The sequence below is a fragment of the Bacillus rossius genome, chromosome 1 (genome assembly GCF_032445375.1).
Source record: "Bacillus rossius redtenbacheri isolate Brsri chromosome 1, Brsri_v3, whole genome shotgun sequence".
Taxonomy (NCBI): Eukaryota; Metazoa; Arthropoda; class Insecta; order Phasmatodea; family Bacillidae; genus Bacillus; species Bacillus rossius.
The window spans coordinates 297,810,488-297,834,670 of NC_086330.1; the positions used below are offsets into that span (position 1 = coordinate 297,810,488).

The 24,183-nt window shown below is 34.7% G+C and overlaps 2 protein-coding genes across 3 annotated transcripts; one reads left to right on the forward strand and one right to left on the reverse strand.

Annotated features, from left to right (window-relative positions):
* Positions 1–4,989: 4,989 nt before the first annotated feature.
* LOC134527794 (uncharacterized) lies at positions 4,990–18,613 on the forward strand. 2 transcript variants are annotated; one of them, XM_063360741.1, is made up of 3 exons: positions 4,990–5,483; positions 5,969–10,380; positions 17,925–18,613. In XM_063360741.1, exons 1-2 carry the CDS (start codon positions 5,431–5,433, stop codon positions 8,046–8,048), a joined length of 2,133 nt encoding a protein of 710 aa, XP_063216811.1. In that variant the 5' UTR covers positions 4,990–5,430; the 3' UTR covers positions 8,049–10,380; positions 17,925–18,613. The 2 variants fall into 2 exon arrangements, with proteins under 2 accessions (XP_063216811.1, XP_063216810.1); XM_063360740.1 differs by having other exon boundaries at positions 5,969–10,278.
* LOC134527795 (uncharacterized) lies at positions 18,237–22,479 on the reverse strand. Its single transcript, XM_063360742.1, has 4 exons — positions 22,023–22,479; positions 19,384–20,826; positions 19,145–19,294; positions 18,237–18,416 (listed from the first exon to the last, which is right to left on the reverse strand). The coding sequence occupies exons 1-4, from the start codon at positions 22,179–22,181 to the stop codon at positions 18,237–18,239; spliced, it is 1,932 nt and encodes a 643-aa protein (XP_063216812.1). The 5' UTR covers positions 22,182–22,479.
* Between the last annotated feature and the right edge of the window lie 1,704 nt (positions 22,480–24,183).

A 24,183-nucleotide genomic window follows, 5' to 3' on the forward strand; every position in this document is an offset into this window, starting at 1 on the left:
AAAACTGGGCGCGCGATCTTGTTGCTGTCCGTCGGCATTAAAAGTGTCGGCCCAGACAAAAATTCTGAACAGTATATTTTGTTAAGTAAGGTGAAAGCATTCATTTGGTATATGGCTGATGTTCGGCCAATACTTGGTATGAGTCCTGGAGTCGTTTTAATATAATGCAAGTTTTTGAAATATGTACTTTGTTTTACCTTAAATAACTTTAAATAATGTTTTTAAAAATACAAATTTTTTTGTTTAAATAAAAAGCCTCACATCTTGTGTTTAGGATCTCGTTGTTGGATTTTCATTTTTCACATTTTAACAGAGAAGTAAAATGGTTTTTACAAGGCCTGTAATGGGCGGGTGAAGCTATTGCCTGCAAGTAAAACTGGGCGCGCGATCTTGTTGCTGTCCGTCGGCATTAAAAGTGTCGGCCCAGACAAAAATTCTGAACAGTATATTTTGTTAAGTAAGGTGACAGCTTTCAGTTGGTATATGGCTGATGTTTGGCTAATACATGGTATGAGTCCTGGAGTCGTTATAATATAATGCCATTTTCTGAAATATGAACTTTGTTTGACCTTAAATAATTTTAAAAAATGTTTTTAAATTACAAATTTTTTAGGTTAAATAAAAAGCCTTATATCTTGTGTTTAGGACCTCGTTGTTGAATTTTCATATTTCACTTTTTAACGGAGAAGTAAAATGGTTTTTTCAAGGCCTGTAATGGGTGGGTGAAGCTATTGCCTGCAAGTGAAACTGGGCGCGCGATCTTGTTGCTGTCCGTCGGCATTAAAAGTGTCGGCCCAGACAAAAATTCTGAACAGTATATTTTGTTAAGTAAGGTGACAGCTTTCAGTTGGTATATGGCTGATGTTCGGCCAATACTTGGTATGAGTACTGGAGTCGTTTTAATATAATGCAAGTATTTGAAATATGTACCTTATTTGACCTTAAATAATTTTAATAATACTATTAACAAATACTAAGTTTTTAAATTAAATACAAAGCGCCATATCTTGCGTTTAGGACCTTGTAGGTGGATGTTTATATTTCAGTTTAAAACAGAGAAATAAAATGGTTTTTTCAGGTCCTGTAATGGGCGCATGAAGCTATTGCCTGCAAGTAAAACTGGGCGCGCGATCTTGTTGCTGTCCGTCGGCATTAAAACTGTCGGCCCAGACAAAAATTCTGAACAGTATATTTTGTTAAGTAAGGTGACAGCTTTCATTTGGTATATGGCTGATGTTCGGCCAATACTTGGTATGAGTACTGGAGTCGTTTTAATATAATGCAAGTATTTGAAATATGTACCTTATTTGACCTTAAATAATTTTAATAATACTATTAACAAATACTAAGTTTTTAAATTAAATACAAAGCGCCATATCTTGCGTTTAGGACCTTGTAGGTGGATTTTTATATTTCAGTTTAAAACAGAGAAATAAAATGTTTTTTTTTCAGGTCCTGTAATGGGCGCATGAAGCTATTGCCTGCAAGTAAAACTGGGCGCGCGATCTTGTTGCTGTCCGTCGTCATTAAAAGTGTCGGCCCAGACAAAAATTCTGAACAGTATATTTTGTTAAGTAAGGTGACAGCTTTCATTTGGTATATGGCTGATGTTCGGCCAATACTTGGTACGAGTACTGGAGTCGTTTTAATATAATGCAAGTTTTTGAAATATGTACTTTGTTTTACCTTAAATAACTTTAAATAATGTTTTTAAAAATACAAATTTTTTAGTTTAAATAAAAAGCATCACATATTGTGTTTAGGACCTCGTTGTTGGATTTTCATTTTTCACATTTTAACAGAGAAGTAAACTGGTTTTTTCAAGGCCTGTAATGGGCGGGTGAAGCTATTGCCTGCAAGTAAAACTGGGCGCGCGATCTTGTTGCTGTCCGTCGGCATTAAAAGTGTCGGCCCAGACAAAAATTCTGAACAGTATATTTTGTTAAGTAAGGTGACTGCTTTCAGTTGGTATATGGCTGATGTTCGGCCAATACATGGAATGAGTCCTGGAGTCGTTATAATATAATGCCATTTTCTGAAATATGAACTTTGTTTGACCTTAAATAATTTTAAAAAATGTTTTTAAATTACAAATTTTTTAGGTTAAATAAAAAGCCTTATATCTTGTGTTTAGGACCTCGTTGTTGGATTTTCATTTTTCACATTTTAACAGAGAAGTAAAATGGGTTTTTCAAGGCCTGTAATGGGCGGGTGAAGCTATTGCCTGCAAGTAAAACTGGGCGCGCGATCTTGTTGCTGTCCGTCGGCATTAAAAGTGTCGGCCCAGACAAAAATTCTGAACAGTATATTTTGTTAAGTAAGGTGACAGCTTTCAGTTGGTATATGGCTGATGTTCGGCCAATACATGGAATGAGTCCTGGAGTCGTTATAATATAATGCCATTTTCTGAAATATGAACTTTGTTTGACCTTAAATAATTTTAAAAAATGTTTTTAAATTACAAATTTTTTAGGTTAAATAAAAAGCCTTATATCTTGTGTTTAGGACCTCGTTGTTGAATTTTCATATTTCACTTTTTAACGGAGAAGTAAAATGGTTTTTTCAAGGCCTGTAATGGGCGGGTGAAGCTATTGCCTGCAAGTGAAACTGGGCGCGCGATCTTGTTGCTGTCCGTCGGCATTAAAAGTGTCGGCCCAGACAAAAATTCTGAACAGTATATTTTGTTAAGTAAGGTGACAGCTTTCATTTGGTATATGGCTGATGTTCGGCCAATACTTGGTACGAGTCCTGGAGTCGTTTTAATATAATGCAAGTTTTTGAAATATGTACTTTGTTTTACCTTAAATAACTTTAAATAATGTTTTTAAAAATACAAATTTTTTAGTTTAAATAAAAAGCCTCACATCTTGTGTTTAGGACCTCGTTGTTGGATTTTCATTTTTCACATTTTAACAGAGAAGTAAAATGGTTTTTTCAAGGCCTGTAATGGGCGGGTGAAGCTATTGCCTGCAAGTAAAACTGGGCGCGCGATCTTGTTGCTGTCCGTCGGCATTAAAAGTGTCGGCCCAGACAAAAATTCTGAACAGTATATTTTGTTAAGTAAGGTGATAGCTTTCAGTTGGTATATGGCTGATGTTCGGCCAATACATGGTATGAGTCCTGGAGTCGTTATAATATAATGCCATTTTCTGAAATATGAACTTTGTTTGACCTTAAATAATTTTAAAAAATGTTTTTAAATGACAAATTTTTTAGGTTAAATAAAAAGCCTTATATCTTGTGCTTAGGACCTCGTTGTTGAATTTTCATATTTCACTTTTTAACGGAGAAGTAAAATGGTTTTTTCAAGGCCTGTAATGGGCGGGTGAAGCTATTGCCTGCAAGTGAAACTGGGCGCGCGATCTTGTTGCTGTCCGTCGGCATTAAAAGTGTCGGCCCAGACTAAAATTCTGATGAGTATATTTTGTTAAGTAAGGTGACAGCTTTCATTTGGTACATGGCTGATGTTCGGCCAATACATGGCATGAGTCCTGGAGACGTTTAAATATAAAGAAATTTGTAAAATATATGGGCTGTGTTTATCTTGATATTTCAACAATTTAAGTTTTTTATTGTTTAAAACTTTTTTTGTTTATATTATGGTACATATATTTTGTTATGTTGTATATTTCATACATTTTTCTTTCTTTTATATGCTTTTATTTTCGTTAAATTATGTTAAAAAAGGGATGTTTTCAGCGTGTGTAGTAGAATTCCCTCCCATACAGAATGGCGCCATGTTTTGCTGTTGCTGTCCAGCGCATTTATTATTATTACTTAACCTGCAATTGGGCTTTCACCCGGTGGCAAGAACTCCCACTCACTCCCCTCTCCCCCCCTCCCTCCATCAGCTTTCTCCTCAGCTCCCTCCCATCCCTGACCTCCACCATTTCCTCCCCCAGCCCATTCCACTCCCTCCCCGTCCTCACCAGGAAGGTGTTCCGCCCTCTCTCTGTCCGCCTCCACACCCTCTGGAGCTTACATCTGTGGTCTCTTCGTCCTCTGTACTCCCCTCTATGTACTTTGCTTCCCAATTGCCCCCATCCCCCTTCCCCCTTCAGCACCTTGAACATCCTGACCAACCTTTCCACTCTTCTTCTCCTCTGTAACGTTTCCCACCCCAACTCCTTAATCATTTCCGTTGGGCTATGCAGTTTCCCATCCTGCCCCTCCCTCCTTCTCCACATTCCCATCACCCACCTAGCCGCTCTGCGCTGCACCCCTTCCAGCTCCTTCACCTCAGTCACCAGGTAGGGGTCCCAGACCGCCGCCGCATACTCCAACATTGGCCTGACCAATGTGGAGTATGCCTTCTCCTTTGTCCTCCTCCCAGCTCCCTGCAGGGTCCTACCAAGCAACCCCAGCACCTGCCTTCCCCTCCTGACCACCCCCTCTATGTGCTCCGCCCATCCTAGGTCATTTTTCAGTGTCACCCCCAGGTACTTATATCCTGCTGCCTCTCTTATCTCCTGCCCCTTCCAGTAATATACATTTCGTGTGACTTTCCTCCTCTTTGTAAATCTGACAACTTTTGTCTTACCAACATTCAAGGACATTCCATTTTTCTCCGTCCATTGCTCCAACCTTATCAAGTCCTCTGCTAAACATCCCCCTTCCCCCACAACCTCATACACTACACAGTCATCTGCAAATAGCCTCCATCTGGCTTTCATGCCCTCCCCCAGATCGTTTATCATAATTGTGAACAACAGAGGCCCCAGCACACTCCCCTGTGGCACCCCCGACGTCACTTCCCCCTCCTCGGAGCTTTCCTCACCCACTCTCACTCTTTGTCTTCTATTCCTCAGGAAATCACCCACCCAGTTTACCACCCTTCCATCCCTCACCAGCAACTCAACCTTTTCCATTAACCTCCTATGGGGGACCTTATCAAACGCCTTTTCAAAATCTATAAAGATTGCATCTATCTGCTTCCCCCCGTCCACCGCTTCCACCAGGTCTTCCAACAGCCCAGCCATCAGTGTTGCCAATCTGCGGGTAATTACCCGAATTTCGGGTATTTTCAACTAGTGCGGGGAAAATTGCGAGTATTCTCTGGTTTCGGGTAAAATGAGGGTATTTTTGTACAATGAGAAATAACACTTTTGATGAAGGGTAAAGTTTTTGCTGTAACCATTGGAAATATGTGTTCCAGATAATATTGTTCAACATTATATAACCTAGAATATTTATCAGTATATTTTAGCCCAGGAGGAAATCATTTATGTAATTATATCTATGATTGAACTTTTAACCTAAAATTATGCCTCAGTAAATTATCCTGATATCTGTGACTATTATTTAGACATTGTTGTGGTGGTGTATGGCTATTGTTTTGCTGTGCGGGAATTTGTTATGAACTGTTAGGTTGCATTCTAAACATCAATATGCATATTGTCTGAACTATAAAGTTTGATTATAAATAACAATATGGAAAAGTGGCTAGGGCTACGTCAAAATAGCGACCAAGAACCAAGTTGCAGGTGAGAAATATCTTGTTGCTGTTGTGCATGAAAAACTGAAGTGTAATGTGTAGTAATGAATGATAAAGTAGAGTAAATATCAATAAGGACAGTGAATATATAATAAATTTTCATTTTGAACGTATATTAGCCTGCAGTTATAAGAACATGTTTCACTCAATAAATTTTTACTTTAAATCACATACAATTTTTATTAAGTTAATTCTCTTTAATATCACGATGTCATCAAGTGATTGGAATTGTGTCTCAACTCGCTATAGCAAACGAAATGGGAGAACCACTCTCAGCTATTCACTCGGCATAACTCTTTCTGCTTTTAATAATAATCTTTGTTTTCATTTAATATCATTTTTAAAGAGCTTTAGCATGTAGTATGTACCAATAGATCGAATTCAATGAAAATTTGTCACATGATTATTACCTTAATGTTTTTTTGTTGAATTATTTTGTTAAAAATCGTGTTACTTTGAGTTTATTTTTTGCAGCTCTCAGTCGGCAGAAATAAGACTCCATGAATGCAATCCAGACGCAAGTTTAGATATTATAGCAGAATCTGAAGAAAAACAAAGTCATTGTGTTCTTAAAAACCCGAGAAAAAAGTTAAAAATAAGTGGGAAAATAAAAAGGACTAATAAGTTTTGTGATTCCTGGTTGCAAATACCAGAACTCAAGTCCTGGTTACAAAAATCCAACAAAACTAGCTTAGGCAATGAGTTAGCGTACTGTACAGTATGTAGAGTTGACATAACTGCACACAAGAATGATATCACTCGTCACAGTAATTCGTCAAAACACCAGTTAAACTGGCAACAAGTAAGCACTTCACACAAACTGACGAGTTTAAAATTTATAACTTCAGACGAAGTTAAAAGAGCCGAAATTAAATTAGCTGGTTTGATAGCTTCTAACAACCTACCATTCTCATTGGTTGATACATTAGTACCATTATGTGCAGATATTTTCCCTGACTCAAAGATTGCAAAAAATGTTACTTTGGGACGAACCAAAGCCACAGCAGTTGTGAAAGACGTTCTAGGTCCAGCTTTCCAATCAAAATTGCATAAGCATTTAGCTGAAGCTGGGACATTTTTGTCAATAATTATGGACGAAACCACTGACATGAGTTCTGTGAAACAGTGCGCATTTGCTGTAGTGTACTATAATAATGAAACTCACAGTGTTGTAACAAGTTTCCTGGACATGGTGAGTGTGACTTCTAGTGCAGCAACTGATTTGTTTGAGTGCCTAAAAAATTGCTTACATCTGAAAAACATTCCACTGTCAAATATTGTCGGCTTTTCTGCTGATACAACAAATGTGATGGTTGGTGAACATCATTCTGTATTTTCTTTGCTGAAAGAAAATGTGCCAGGCATTGTTTGCATAAAATGTTCATGCCACATGATTCATCTGGCTGCTTCAAAAGCTTGCTTAGTACTTCCTCGTTCAGTTGAAGATTTGCTGAGAAATCTTGGTGCTCATTTTAGTAGGAGTTACATAAGAAGAGAAAAACTGAGAGAATTTCAAATTTTTTTCCAAACAGAAATTCATAACATTCTTTCTCCAGCTGTCACACGTTGGTTGTCACTGAAGGCTTGCATTGACAGGGTTTTAGAGCAGTACTTAGCACTTGAATCATATCTTAGAGAGTCTGTCTTTGAAGATCCTTCAAGAACAACAGAAGATATGCTGAAGACCATGGAAAACAAGTATACTAAAATGTATATGGAGTTTATGTCATATGTTCTTGGTCTTTTGACAAATTTCAACACGCTCTTTCAAGGTGAAATGCCATTGCTCCATCGACTCAAACCAGAAGTTGAAAGACTTCTGAAGACCCTATGCTGTAATTTTATGAGTCCATCATATGTTAAAGGCATGGATGTATTGACAATTGAACATAAAAATCCATCAAACTATGTTGCTTTAAATAAAGTATATCTTGGAATCCTTGCACAAAGTAGTTTGGACAAACTTACAGAAGATAAGAATGTTCGTGAAAATGATTTACAGTTTTTTCTAAAATCATGCCTCCAGTTTTATGTCGAGCTTGTATCACAGATCAAAAGTAGGTTTGATTTTAGTGACAAAGTGTTTGATGTTGTCAACATAGTTGAGCCTTGTGTTGCCCAGTCTTTAGAGATTCCATCAATTATGCCAGTTCTGAAGCGTTTTCCTATATTAAATGACCATGTAAGTGCTCAAGCTGTAGACCATGAATGGCGGCAACATGCGATGTTAGACCATGCAAAACTTGGTCTTGATAGTTCAAAACCAGCAGAGGAGTATTGGAAGGATGTTTTCAATCTCAAGAATGCAGCTGGAGCGAAACTCTTCGAAAATCTGGAAAAGGTATTGGGACTTCTCTTGGTTCTTCCATTCTCCAATGCATGCGTGGAAAGACTTTTCAGCACACTTAGAAACATCAAGACATATCACAGAAACAAACTATCAAATGATACTTTGGTAGCTTTGATTAGTTCAAAGGAAGGTATTGAAGCCGAGGGAGGCTGTGTTTCATTCAATCCCAGCAAGACAATGGTGAACACAAAACTGTGGAACTGAAACTACAGAACATATGGTGTTTTTATAGTAAATTTATACGATTTAAATTACAGTGTAATTTTATAAGGCAATTGGCCATAATAGAAGTTGTTTTATGTAGTGCTTATTATGTTCCAATTATATTTGTATTTATTTAATAATTTAAATGTGTACATACCTACATAAAAAAATATTTTTAATGCTTTGTAGACAGCCATTTATTATACGATAAATACCTACTTTCAAAATGGTTAAAAAGCTCACAGCATGAAATTCTTGTTTTGATAAAACTGTATAAACGATAAGTTTTACGTTCCAGCTAGATGTTAAACAGGTATTGATGTTCTCGTTCAAGCTCTTGTGGGTGTCCGCCCTTAGTTACAATTTTTTTTAGGAGTGCGGGTAAAAGCGGGTATTTTTGCTTTCACATGAGGGTAAAAATGAACACCTGCATTGGCAACACTGCCAGCCATCTGGGTCTCGCATTTACTTGACCACGGTCATTTTATGAGGGTGAACGTGAGAAAACCGCATTGAAGTCAATTAAAATAGTCGGTATGGTATTTGGTTATGTGCTTTTTTTTGCAAGAATTATATTGAACAAGTCTTCCGTAAAGAATGTGTGAATTTCACAACTTTATGGCTTTTGGATACGTAAATAACAACTACTGCGTTTTTGTTTCGCCGCGAGCAATCGAACCTGCATATGAAGGTAAGCAAATATTTGAGATAAGTTATGACTGGATGAAAATAGATGTGTTTGTTTGTGTTTTTATCGGTTTGATATCACAGTAACTATACTATTGTGATGAACGACTTTTTAGTTTGTTAACGTTGCTGATTCGCGGATTAATGGAAATTAGGCGAATAATAACTAAAGTGAAGTTGAGGTCAGCTTTGTACTTCAATTACAGATAAATTACAGATTTACTTGTTATTAATATAGCAAGCGTAATATAAATAACCTTTCACTTGGTTATTATTCGACTGATTTCTCGGGATATGCGACAGTCTTTCCAAGCTTAACAACATAATTTTTATTCGTGCCACTAATACAATTTACATCCCATATTCCATTATCAGTTACAGCAAGTCCGAATTTAACATTTATGGACACAAAACATTAGTGATTTACTAAGATATTTAAGAGAAAAATAATTTTTTTTTCCCAACTTTTCATTGCTTCACTGAAATTTTGTTTTCAAAACTATGAGTGTAGTGAGCTTGTGCACCCATCTACTTGCAGCATTTGTGCTTGTTTAAAAATTTGAAATAGGGATAAAATGTGGTAGGTAAATGGATGTTCCTTTTGTGCTTAATCTGCTAGCACTATGTGAAGCAGGATGGCAAATATATTCAATAAAAAAAATTAAATAATTAAATGAGTGCCATTGGATGTGTAGTTTAAAGGGGTGGTTCTTAACTAAACGATTTTACAATTTTTTTTTGTAGCTAGCCTAACTCAACTGACCATTTTAATTTCTCAATCGTTGTAATATAACTAACATAACCAACTGTCCTTACCCACTATTTAAGTATTTTAAATGTAGCTTACTAAATATAACCTAACCAACCATTTTCACAGTATCACAATTCTTGACATATTTTTTAAAAATTATTTAAGAAATCATTATGTTATTGTAGTATACTGTTTTAACAAGTAGAAATGTTAGGTTAGCTACATTAAAATTACTGTGAAATGGAGTGAATGATTGGTTAGGTTAGAATGTTGGGTTTACTTTTTGAAGGGTTCAATGCCGAAACATTTTGTTCAACATTTATAAAAAAAAAAAATTTTTGTGTGATTTATTATATGGGGTCTATAATTTTAGCAGTTTAAATTATTACATCCTTGCTTTATTTAGGAAGAGTCTCTTAGGCTCTAGCTTAAAGGAAGAAATTTTTAAAGTTAAGTTTTGGTGGGTACACTGTAGTGATATCTTACATTTAAGGTTGAAACAACTTTCATTTTTTTAATGCAGTTAATTTGTTATGGGCTTCATGCCATATGAACTGGGTTACTGTAATACAATTTCATTGTACATTAAATATTTTGGACCTATTTACTGACTAAAGTTATATTCTGTTTGTAAATACAGTGTGCCGTCACCCGACCTCAAAGGCCCGGGGGGTACCTGACGGGCGCTACGGGCGTCGCGATGCTGTTGTTGTCCAGAGGGGCGCCAGGCTAGCGGGCTGCTAGGCTGTTGATGTTGGGTCGTGGGTACTCTGCCCCCGCGTGCTCCGCCAGGTACACGGCTTGAATCTAACCTGAATGGTTCTCCCTTGGCTGTGCAGGCCGCTCGGCCGTGTGGAGGACGGGAGACTACGAAAAATGATTGTATACGAGTTGGTGAGAATTACCTTTAATTTAGTCCCGCTACAAAACCTCTCGCCAACACTTGGCGACGTCTAGCGGTTACACAATTAACAAAAAACACAACACTACGCGACACTAAAATTGTTACCGCGGCAGTCTCGCGGGACGCGGGTCGATGCTCGCTGGAGACGGCCAGCGCCGTAAGTTAACGGGTGCAGGGGGGGGCTCTATGAGCGGGCTCCTAAGTTCGGAGAAACACTTACGTTAGTGCAGCCGGCAGGCATATGCACGGCGTCCTTAATTAAAAATACTTTCGCTGGAGTCTGCCAGTACCGTAAGTTCCGTGATACGATGCATAGCGTGGTATCACAATGACGACGGTCGGGATAGGCCCAGTTCCGCAAAATACGCGCAGAGTCGACGTGGGCAGCGATGAATTAATAAAAGGATTTAAATTTGAAGGTGTAGTACAGAATAAAAATAATCAATGAAACAAACTTGAATGCTGCCCACGGACACACGTCTGTTCCCGGCGCGGAGTGGTTGGAGACTGCCGAACATGGCCGCCTCGCAAGGAAGAGAAACTTTCTCTTCTTTGTGAGTCGGCACCGAAAACTTATAATAATTTAATTTGTTATATGATGAGTAAAAAACATGCTCCAGGTGCTTGATTAAAACTTTGCACCTGGTAAATATTTGCCTAAGGCTTAACAATTGTTTTAATTGATTTATTAATTTAAAAAGTGGCACCAAGTTGGCGACTGTAAATTTAAATACAAATTGTTTCAATGTGCACTGTTTGGGTTTGAATTCCCTTAGTTTGGCTAGACCACTATCATAGGCCAATTAATCAAGGCCAGTAGCCGCTGTGGCTAGTAACGAGGATTGTTTTCTGTTCTGTGCGAGCCGCGCACGCACGGAGTCTCTACGATTCACTTGCTCATTGCTTGTGATTACTTAATTTCATTCTAAAGCTTCGTTTGGGAATTGTTTTCCGTAGTCGAGCCCCCGGGGTTTCGTGTCCTGATGTTTAATTCAGTTAATTGAGGTCACGCCCGGGGCGCTCGCTTGACTCAATCCGGCTGGGCGAGGGGCGCGCTCCGAAAACGGGATACGGTACTGGCGGTGCGGAGCACGGGCTTAACGGCCATGGTCGGTACGACGTCAAGTGAAAGATTTATATCTCATTTTTAATGACAAGAAAACTGTTTTTGGTTTTATTTGTCTGTGATACAGAGAAATAGAATATGATGTAGGATTCCAAATTTGACATTTTGCAAATACTTATATGTAGTCTATGTCAGTGAGTCAATAATGCACCACTTCATAATCTGGGCATAACTTCTTGTAACTGTTACTTATGAGTAAAACAATTACTATTTTTAGCATTCTCTAAAAAATTTCCTCTATAATGGCTTAATGGCTTTAATCAAAAGATTTTAAATAATTGTTTACTTACAAATAAACATTATTCCTAGGCTTAAACATTTTCTGTTTAAAAATATGTACCTACGTCTTTCGATAAATACATCCATATATTATTACATTTTGTCAAATAAGTTAATTGACACTACAATTAAGTTATCAATAATGAATATTATTTACAAATGCTACAAACACTAATGTTAGTTATTATCATAATTTGAAACTTAGGCTTATAGAACCAAATATTAATTAAATATGTACATAGGTCCACTAAGTTTTCTGTTAGTGCAACAGGTACTTTGCAATGTTGCAAAAGTTGAAAGAAAAAATAATAAGGAACCACAAAGACAATTACATAAAATTCACTATCACATTAAAATTAGCTTAAATAATATTACAAAGCAGCAAGTGTCAGAGGCCTGAACGGTAGAGCTAAATTTTGTGATTGGTATGGGCGATACATTGTAGTGTATAAGAAATTGCATTTTTTTATAACTTTTTAATAATCAATGCATGGATGTGTTCTTATAGTTGTGAATAAAAAGTTAATTAGTGTCCATAACCATTTGTCATTATTTGTTAAATAAGTAAAAGAAAGCTATGTTTACTGGCTCCACATTTTGCACTACATTTGTTGTATATAGGAGGCTGATATAAAGCCAGCCCTATATCATTTGAAAGATAATAATGCAGTAAATGTAAACAATATTGATAACATTTTAATAAATAATATCACAAATATACGTACTAAGTTCTTGACTGTTCATTTTTGTAACTTCTAACTCTTCTTTGTGCTCTTTTTCTCTTAGCAGCACATGATAGAATCTGACAGAACTGTCACTGAAACAACTTAACTGGTGTAGACATTGTGCAAGAAATGAAAATAGAAATGTGCAGCAAGCTGGTTGTTTATGTTTTGTTAACAATCAGCACCCTTTCTTCACCTCAGTGGCAGCTAGAATGAGTCAGCACTTAACTCTTGCACTAATAAGGGCAAAACTAAAAGAATTGTTTTAATGTAAAATACATTATTTTGTAATGCACATGTTCTTCAATATTGACTGTTCTTGTAATAAGTCATTATAACCCAATACATATAGAAACATAATACATTCTTTTTCTTTCTGTAGTCATCATGCTGGCAGAAGTCATAAACGAAAAGGAACATAGAAACCTAATTAACTACAACTCAACTAACAAGTAGTAGTAGTAACATTTTTTGACTATACCAACATGAGAAATAGGCTATTTATCTCTAAAATGTACCCTTAATGTACTGGCTGATAAAAATCAGCATTCACGCATGTTGTAAAAATTTCAAATCTAGCTCTGGAACACTAGGGCATACTCCATGGTACTTTTTAACACTCTTTTGGCCCATGCTGAAAATGAAATTTAACTGTCTCGAAACATTTGTTGCATGAGAAATGTGTGGTCTAGTAAAGATGGCTCAATACAAAATTGATCCAACCAAATGTTAATTGGTTTGGTTTTATAATTGCCTCTTCTCTCATAGGCTTGTGTACATTATTGTTGATGGTATCTGGCGTATAATGAAGCATTCCAAGATTTGTTCTGTGTATCTTCTTTGGTTATCATGTATTGTTTTATATTTATTGTTTTTTTTTTCGTTAACATATCTTGTTCCAAAACATTCCTGTGTATCACTGATATATTTAATCCTGAATCACTTACTAAGCTTTTCCATCATTTCTTTAATATTCAGCTTCATCTTTAGTGAACAAAACAATCATTAACAAACAATGTAAAAATCAATGACAACATTTCTTTTCTTATAAATGCAGGATTATTGTTTCAATCTTGTAAGTCCAAGTTCAAATATTTTGTTTTATTGGTTTGTTTTTTTTAATTCCAAACCCTTGGATTGCCTCATTTAACTTACAAACCTTGCCTTTGCAATCCTTTTGTGGTTTCGTGAATATCTGCTCCTCCAAATCACCATAAAGAAAAGCTTTTATCAATTTATATCCCGTTCTAACACCTCTATCAAAAAGTCCTAATTGTTGAATGGCTCACTAGAGGAGCCACTGTCTCTAAGTAATCACACCATACTCTTGACTGAGCCCTCTTGCCACTAACCTAGCATTATACTTTGTGTAGGCCAGGGCACCACATATGATGCACAGAGCTTCAGGAAATACCACACGTTTAACAACCGCTCCAGATATCAGAGTGGTATCTGTTTACAAAAATAATTTGAGAATATACTGTGAGAAAGGATGAGTAATTCTGTTTCCAAATTTTGTTTTTGGACTCCATCTTCAGACGAGTGAAAATGGCTTAAATAAATAGTTTCAGAATCATTTTAGCCATGAAATATTTGGTACAGATTCTTGAATGAAAGCTCTCAAGAGACTTGAACACCTTTAGCTTCATTTCTCCACCATATAATGTTATGGTTACCACTCAAATCTCAGTGTTGCCTTATGCACAACGATAAGACTGTGCAGCAGTCCAGAACTTTGTGCTTAAGAGGCGACACCACATTAGTGGTACCAGCGATCATTACTTTTATGATGGCCACATTCAAAGCTATTTCATTCAGCCTATATAATCCACTAATATTTGTTGCTGTGGCCTCAAACTCTTCTTGTACACTAAAGTCATACTTGTACACTATAACTCAGAAAACATGATAACACCTCTTTCTACCATTCTGTAGACAGAATGTTTGACGAACTCTGTTGCACATATACCACTATGCTTATTTTTATAGCACCATTACTTTCATTCTGCTTTGCTACAAATTATCCTTAACCTACACCTAAGAGAATGTCATTGTTTGCAATCGTAACTTTTTTTGAGCAATCTTATATATAAAATTCTCGTGTCACAGTTTTCGTTGCCATACTCCTCCGAAACGGCTTGACCGATTTTGATGAAATTTTTTGTGCTTATCCGGTATCTATGAGAATCGGCCAACATCTATTTTTCATCCCCCTAAATGTTAGGGGTAGTCCACCCCTAAATTTTTTTTTTTATTTCCAGTTTTTGGTAGGAAATCACCATGGCAACGGCTGTTGCTTTGTTGATGCTTCATTCGTCTCCATGGCAACGGCTATTTCATTGTTAGTGTAGTCCTCATCACTCATTAAATACAGACCACCAATTTTTAGATATATACAGGTAAATAACTATACACTGGTAGAACAAAGTCGGTCGGGATTTGAAAGTGATATAAATTATTCAAATTAAGAAGACAATTACTAACTACATCTGATTTCTAAAAAGGTCCAGTGAACTCTTTACCACGTCAACCGATTTTGATGAAAATTGGCATTTATGTGTAATTGTTTCCAACTTGAGAGATAGGGTAGTTTTTATTTCGATTAATAGTCTTAATAATTTATAATTAATAATAAACTGATTATCAATGTTGATTGGTGTTTAAGCCCGGGAAACAGTGGGTACTTCGTTTCCATGACAACGTTGCGTGCTTGAGAGTCGGGAAACCATCGGTGCTATTCGTTTTTTCTTCGGTACATTACAAAGCATTGTATTAAGTTTTTGTCAAAATTAATTAATTTTCATTTTATTTCATTTATTATAACTGTAAATAGGAGATTTGGTCTCATTTTTTCCCCATTAATACAACCGTGCGAAGCCGGGTCGGGCAGCTAGTGTTCATATAATATTCTAACCAGTCTTTCCTTCTAGTTATCTGGGTACTTGTGCCAGAATAGACATTCCAGTTTTTGTACTCATGTTTGTCTTTAGTACTGCAAATAATGAGGTTTCAGAAAGATTAGAACCAACATTCTTTGCTACATTGTTTACTAATTTTTTTTACAATGTCTGATTTGATAATTGTATTGGAGCTCTCTAGTACCATAACCATGGTGTCATATTTTTCTGTAAAGATGCTGAGCATGATGATGCAAACAAATTAATCATCTTCAGGAGCACTGATATCTGCAAGTGTTTATACTGATGACATTACTTGATTAACATGGTCTTCCATGTTTCTATGAATACACAACTTCATACTGAACAAGGTTTATGCTTTTTTCTTCATATGTCTTGGTGTATTCCATTCCTCTTGTGCTGTTTTATCAGAAAGTATTACAATTAAGAATATTTTGGCTTCCAAACATTATTATTGTTCATGCCTTAAAGTTTTTCTGTAGTAGGTAGAGTACTTGTGCCTAGCAAAGTTGTAGGTGACATTAAAAAAAATCCTTCATCTCTAAAACACACTAATTCAAATAAACATGTGCTCTAGGTCCATAAACTACTTAAAATACTTAATACTTGGCAGCACTGTGTTAATATGAATACATAAAGCTAAGATAGAGCTTCATAAATGCAACATTACACTGGGATTCACATGCTCATGATTAATGTGAATTATGTAGCGGTTTTACACTTTGGATAGTTTACGCATTGTGAAAGACTTTACTTGCTGCTTAGAATTCCTGTTTACTTGTCTGAGGTAGAAATGAAGTCGTGTTGTACAGTAGAATTTTATAATAAACTTTAGCAATTCCTCTTCGTGATAAACACAGCCCAAACTTTGTGTACTTATTTTGGCTGTGACCTCTCTGATAATATGTAATAAATGGTCGGCACTAAGTTTGTCAGGTTTTAATGTGCTTTGCACAGTTGTTTCTATTTCACAAAGGAAATTGTGCAGTTGCTGTGATGGAACAATTAAATTACCTTGGTTACGAAGATCAATTACCAAACCATATTTTGAAAAATACTGATCGTCAGATTTTCCAATTAGAGAATCATTGCAAGCAGAGCACTGATATCTGCTTTTAATCTTACGTACAACATAGCCAGCAATGTAGAAAACAATATCATCTATATGTGATGCTACGTAGTCATGGTCAATTAGGCATGAGTTGTGTACTCCGAAAGTGACATGTGACTCACTGGATTGTAGCCATTTGTCCAGCTCTTCATCAATTACATTTGGTTTATTTATCTCAACTTTAGCAATGTCTTCCAGTGTCGTCAATACTTGTAACTGAGTCTCAGTGTCAGTTGGACAATTTCCATGTTTGGATGGTTTTGCCAAATTGTATACTGATAACAGTCTTGTTGAAAATAGAAATTCTCTGGGGCTGGGATGGATATTAACACCATTGCACTGCCGTATCAAACCAAAGAAGTGCTGCAAAAAGTGACAAAAACAGGTTATCAGCATTAATATTTTGTGATGTGTTACTTAAGACACACAAGTTTTATGTGTAAGTTGCAGAACTATAAGAATTATCTATTAGGTATTAAAATGGAAACTGGACAAAACAATACAATTCAGATTTTCAACGACATGGCTGCCTTCATAAGAGTGGAGAATAAAACATGTAGGTAGATATGTGTAAAGGTTTTAAGTTGGATTTGTTATATTTAATTTACTTATTTATTATGCTGTAAGTGATGGACTCAATTTAATTATTTGTTATTTAAATTGAAATCTCATTGCAAAGTACCACCACACTTAATTGAAACATATAATTCTATACCCATGTAATATGTTTTAAAATTGTGAACTTTTATAATGAAGCTCCAAAGCTGTATTTCTTATGTTTCAATGGAATTTCACTGAAGTCAAAACACATGTTTTAGAGAAGTAATATAAGAAATTGTAACTATCACGTTATAAAATTACTAGCTGATTGTTTTTAAATATATTAAATTGTGCTGGAAAAATCAGTGAAATAATATGTGAATTTGTATTACTAAGCCTGCACTAGAATTAATTTGTCCCTTGGCATGTAGTGTCTCTTGCTCCTGCCCTCTCTGGCGTCACCAGGTGCTCAGAGGCAGGGAATGCTACAATTGATATGTCCATAAATTTGTCCCTATTTTTCATTTTCAACACTGATTACTTTCCTGCATTTCATAACATTTTTTCTGCTTTCCCAAATATAATTATTAAAAATTTTATAAGGCAAAAAAATTAAATTCCATTTGCAATATTGAACTTTTCCTATAGACATCAAATAAGGATTAGTTAATTAGCTATTATTTGCTTTAAAAAATCAGCTATGAATGTTTTTTAAATAATACATACCTCCAATATGTTTTGGTTTACCTTTGATGTGAGAAGGTAACGAAAGCCAATAGAATTAAGTGTATGTGACAACTCAATGATTGATGTTATCGTTACTCTTATTCCACAGGCTGTTGATGGTGAAAGAAACAATTCTGGCTGATATTTGGTGGATAATTCCCACATGTCAATATACTCCAAGAAACCACGAAGTGTCTACATAAGAAACAAAGAATCATTATTCATTAAGTATTTTTCATGTTTCAATACAGGAAAATCTTTATTTTTGTTAAGTGCAGTTTATGAATAGAAGCAAATATTTCTTTTAATGTTAAATTATTACTGTATTTTTTTATATCAGTTATTATAAAAAATAACTAAACGAATAATTCTGAGTAGCCTATTTGTTATGTACAGACATAATATTGAAATATTTCAAAATTTAGAGTTTTACCTTTTCATCATCTGATCCAACAGTCAGGCCTTTCCATGGTTTGTTGTTGTCTAGTATGGAATAAACTTGTGCAACTTTTTCTATGTAATTTACAGTGCCAGAAATATTTTCTAGATCAGGCTTGTTACTGTAAAACTTCAAAGCTGCAGCTGTTTCCATGCTGAAAAGCTAAAAGCATAAAAATTTCATTATAATTTTTACAGCAATAAGAAATTATTTTTTTAATGTGAGTTTCGTGTAAGTTTCTAACCAGTTTTAATCATGTAATTACCCTCAAATGTATTGTGTTTGTGTGATAATGTAAATTAAATTATTAACCTAGGTTGTTTGTAAAAAAAATGTTAAATATAAAACTATACTGGTGACATACAATTTATTAATTTTTTTAGTTCTTAAATATAATGTTTTCATCAGTGATTATTGGATTATTTCAGTTCATGCAATGCCCAATACAAATAACTTAATAATTTAACATCTAGTGTAGCCTAGTAAGTTGAATTTTAATTTTGAGTGGTATCAAAATAATTTAGTAAAACTTTTGTTGTCTCCCCATGTTAAAAATAATTATTGGTAAAAAATAAACTGTCTATAAAATTATTTTTGTGTACTTATTTAATAAAACAAGTATATATATTTAATTTACAAAATAATTTTTATGTGTTTTGTGCACAGGATGTGAATAAATTGGCCGAGCCCATATTTCCCATTTCATTCCCAAAAATGCTCTTGGAAGTAAAAGAAAATTGTGTTCATAAATTCATTAGTGCCACTGGTAGTTAGTCGGTAAAGAAAACAATGACAAGTACCATCATCGCTTAAATTTTGATGTGTAGAACTTTTATTATGAATAACTGCATTATGGAAATTACATAATTTGTACAGCAATTTGTAGTTACCTGCTTCATGAGAGTAACACTCATTTTCTGGAAATTATTTGGCTGCACATGTTTATATGTTAAATTTGGGGCCATTCTTAGGCCTGCCGCTTTACTGTCATACTTCAGTAGAAGTTCCAAGTGGTTCATGCATGCTTCTTCCATCCCGATCTTAAATAAAACAAATTCCGTAACAGATTTTAACAATCAAATAATCATATTGAAATGTCAGCAATTTTTTTTTACATATGAAAACTAACCTTAAATACACGTGATTTAAGCCATCTGTTTCTTATGCACTTAAACAAGTGTGGACCATCAGAAATGAAATATAACTTTCTGTCGCCTGTTTCACTACATGGGTGGGTAACTGAATTACAAACTTTCTTCTCATCTTTTATGCCAATACCAAACTTTTTCCACATTGAACGGTTTGTTGTTGCTCCATCACACACTACGCAGTCTACAAACAGACCAGCTGCATCTAGTTTCACAATAGCATCCAGAACCAAATTTGTAAGGACATTGCCAGGGGCTGCATTTTTGGTGAGATACACACCAACAACCTGGCCCCAGTTACCAATAAATGGCCGAAAGAATAGGACCAAACCATGGTCAGCATACTGAGAGATTTGTGTGTATGTTGTATTAGAACCTATGTCCACTAACCCTGTGATTGTACCAGACACTGAATTTAAATCCAAATGTTGTGTTAAACTTATTTCGTCAAACAGCAGTACACCATGACGTTCAATTGTGTCTTTTCTTATAGGCAAGGATTTCAGTTTACATTGAATGCACTGCAGAATATCATCTGAAATGCCACATTCTGCCTTTATACCTCGGATGTATGTGTTCATAGTGCGTACTGTGGGAACATGAAGAATTTTTTGTTCTTGAATATGCTTGTACAAAGAAGGGCTCTTACATCGCATAAGAATACATTCCAGTATCCATTTCTTACTAAAAGAATTTTTCTGCAACGTACATGAATGAAAGCACTGTTTTACAGCTTCTTGCTGTTTTTCTGGCAAATTGTTTATGGCCTCTTGTAAAGCAGTAGTAGAAAGCTGTTTGTTTTTTCCTTGTAAGTGTTTTATCATTGTAATGGCAGATCTTTCTTTTAGTACCGAACGCTTCACATTTCTAGTTAGAAAGCATCTTCGTGGAACTTTAGATTTACTTATTAATCGTGTTTTGAAGCATTTGCAGTGTAGGCAAACTTCATTTGAAACAAAGCAACATTTTGGACTAAACAAAATTCCATTGCATATTGTTGCATTACTTAATATTTTTAATGACACTTGAGGTGAGTTCATGCTGGTTATTTCTTTGATATTTACCCCTTTGCAAAACTCTATTATTTCCAACTTTCTGAGAAGTAACAAAATGCTGTCTGTAGTATGGACATAGTTAAAATTTAACCTCCTCATATTTATTTTACGATTGCAAATGTACAAACTTGGCTGAGCACTGTCACGTTCCCAAACAACTTTAATTAACAAATCTGCATTGTTCTGCTCAGATTTTCGGTAGTAGAAATATGTCAGTGAAGCATTGTTTTCTATTTTTCTGCCCCAACTATTATCAAGAGACCTTGATATTAGCCACTGCCACACATTTTCGTTTTTTGTGGTGCTTGGGGAGCTGGCACTTTGTGGCTCTAAGCGAGCTATCTTGACAGAATTTTTGTTATCAATGTTCTGAAAACAAGAATGTTCAAACATGATTATTATTTTGCTATATATTTCTAACAATAACTATTCAGTAAAAGTACACTGTTTACCTAGTTTCATACATTTATTTTATGCTTCTGATATAACTTAAATTATTGCCAAAAACTAATGTGTTTCAATTAGTAACAAATCTGAGGTGGTAATTGAGTAGTTAATAACACAAGAATTTTTCTTTTTAATCTCACAAACAGTTTTTAATATGATCCCTTCTTTTATGAACTACTGGATCTGTTACAGATTCCAATGAAGATTGTTTTGACTTTATTTACATTTGTGTATTCTTTAAAGATGTGTGTATGTGTAAACTGTTATGTGATAAAATAGGATTTTCTAAGCCCAGTGTAAATGAATTTTCAGATTGAAATTAAAATTCCCTTAAAGCTCTACTTAACAGTGATTAAATTAACTCACATAGGTTTTGTTTTATAGAAAAGCAAATACTTTGAAAATTATTATTATTCCTATTGTAATGCACTCAAAATATTTAAAAGAATTTCATCTGTAATGTGTTAGATTTCATTTTTTTTTTTTTTTTTTTTTTTAATTTTTTCTTCTGAATTGTGCTGGTGCCCAAGTTTTAATAAACATTGCAAATTATACTGGAATAAGGTAATTTTAAACAGACAATTATAGTCAAGTCTTTAAGTGAATATAGATTAACTGAATTTCATGTTACGATTCTCAATTATATACCTTTAATAAAACTTAAATGTATTTCTTTCAATTTTATGTTTTACTTAAAAGGTATGAAATAACATAAAATATCATGTGATGCCTGCCCTGCAAATAGAGCACTTTGCTGCCATAATTGTTTTACAGCAGATCCAATGTTCCTGAACAGCCAAAAAATTGTGGAGAAAAAAAAAAGGTAAGTTAATTTCCCCTGCCATGAAGAAAAAAAATATTTTGTTGGACTTAATGCAAAAAAACAATCATAATGCACACACAAAATTCACAGCTATGCTATGCTATGCTGTAGCATAAAATCAAGTAATTATCTTAAAAACCACTTGAGTACTGTGTGGTAAAAATTTTTCATTAAAAGTAAAAATGCCACCAGCAACTGTAAATGGTTTAAAGTGAGATTTTGGTTACTTTGAAATTTTAAATTTAAATGGTCGTAACTGCAGCAAGTATTGTGTTTGATTCAAAAATGAACTTACACTCATCTCTAGTTTTCTTCTGTATGGCTTGCGCTGTGTCAAGTATGATGGCAAGTTTGGAAAAATAGTTGGCACTGCAGATTTTGTTAAAGTTACTTTACCTCTTGGTATCTTGATGGTTTCACCTTGAACTTCATGAACATAATTTCTTAAAATCATTTGTTCCTGAAATGTGTATACATAGTTGCTAATTACTTGATAGATGCTGTGTTAAACATGTATGCCACATGCCACTTCATGTCCTATAACACTTTGTGCTCTTTAAAAACTGAGCATCTTTGAATTTGAGCACATTATTGTTCGAGCTAAGTGGTTTTTAATGGATTTTCTCGTTTTTGACAGAATCCACAATAATAAGCCCTCATTTGTTGTATTCAAAAATAAGTAAAAATATAAATGTTGAGTAACATTACAGTCAACCCTAACAAAAATTAAATAGTTATCTCATTTTGTATTGTAAGTTTGGAACTATTCAAATCACTTTATTCATTCATATATATATATATATATATATATATATATATATATATATATATATATATATATATATATATGTATATATATACATATATATATATATTTATATATATACATATATATATATATGTTTTTTAAAATCAATTGTGCTTTTTGTTCATCAATATTTTTTGCATGAATTTATTTAAACCAAAATAATATTTAAAATCAAAATGCAATTAAGGTAATAAAGGGATTTTGAATGAGCTTCAAATAGTCATTGACTTCATTTGAATTTAAATATTAAATAATGTACCTACAGCACACATTGATATATTTTTCAGTTGGTTGGAGCAAACTCAGGGCTGTTGGAAAGTAAATTATTATCTTTATACACGTGTGGTTGGGCTTTCACCTGTTGGCAAGGAGCTCCCCTCTAGCTCACTCTACCCATTTCTGAAGCCGCCTTCTGAAGTCCGTCCCTCCTCACCCATTCAGTACCCTTCCCTCAAGCCCATTCCACTCTCGCCCTGTCCTCACCAGAAACACCTGCTTTCCTGGTTCAGTTCGTCTCCACTCCCTCTGGATCTTCCACTGGTAATCCCTCCTCCCTCTGTACACCCCTGGGGTCAGCCTATCTCCCAGATTTCCCCAGCCCCTCTACCCTTCAATTACTTTATATAACCTAACTCATTAAATATATTTTTCCTACTTTATATTAAACTGAGGATCTTGTGTACTAAGTCACGTGCGTTTAGATTTTCCTAGTTGTGAAAGGAAATTGTACAAGTCTATAAATATATCATCTTGAAATTGTACAAGTCTATAAATATATCATCTTGGGACATCTGGCTTCCACAATGTTTTTTTACGTTCCTTAATATACAGTGTGTGTTCTGTGTGTTGTGTCTACTGGAAGATTGAGCAACAATTTAGACTGAATTGTTATTAATGCCAACAAAGTTTCAAAGTGCTGTTAACTTTCTCTAGTAAGCACAATTGCATTTAAATTTAAATTAGCACACATGTAGTTCTGGTGAAAACATTTTCAATTAGAATATTTTGATCTAATTGGTTATCTTAGTGGCATGTAGTATTATGGCAAACTAGGAGGCTATTTGAAAAAATTACCCTACTTACATGAATTTTGATTAAATATATATAATTTTATTTAAATTTGCCAAGAGCAAATTTGAATTAATGGGTGAATAAATGTTGATATTTAAAGTACCTATTACAATTATCAACAGCCCAAAACGTACTGACAATATGATTGCCAATTTTTTTTTTTTTTTTTTTAATTTTGGGGTTATTGGCATACAAAAAATGTAACCTTAAGTTTTTTTAATGATGATACAGAAACGAACACGAACCTTAACATAAACAAACAAAGATCATAATGTATGTTGTAATACCATTTTTATATCTGGTTTGATATCAACGAACTCATCCTACTACAGAGCCTAACGTGACTATCAAGCTGGAAGTCGGGATGGAATTGGTTAGGATATACAATTTATTTTCACGAACCTCGAAATGAATTTCACAAACATAATCATTTTTCCTCAAGTCTCTATCACTCCTTGGGATCTTTCTGTTCCATAATTCTCTTATTTTTTCGTCTGCAGGAGCCTTAAATACTTTAATGCTTGCGTCGTACTTGCTACTACATCCAGTTTTGCAACCGGGCACAAAACAACACTTA

Excerpts from the sequence above, each read along its gene's own strand:
- LOC134527794 (XM_063360741.1), top strand. The coding sequence starts at position 5,431 with ATGGAAAAGTGGCTAGGGCTACGTCAAAATAGCGACCAAGAACCAAGT. Across the intron at positions 5,484-5,968 it reads GACCAAGAACCAAGTTGCAG|CTCTCAGTCGGCAGAAATAA; the intron begins GTGAGAAATATC and ends TATTTTTTGCAG.
- LOC134527795 (XM_063360742.1), bottom strand. The coding sequence starts at position 22,181 with ATGATTTTAAGAAATTATGTTCATGAAGTTCAAGGTGAAACCATCAAG. Across the intron at positions 20,827-22,022 it reads GAAGAAAACTAGAGATGAGT|AACATTGATAACAAAAATTC; the intron begins GTAAGTTCATTT and ends TCTTGTTTTCAG. Across the intron at positions 18,417-19,144 it reads GTGTTACTCTCATGAAGCAG|CTTTTCAGCATGGAAACAGC; the intron begins GTAACTACAAAT and ends TTATGCTTTTAG.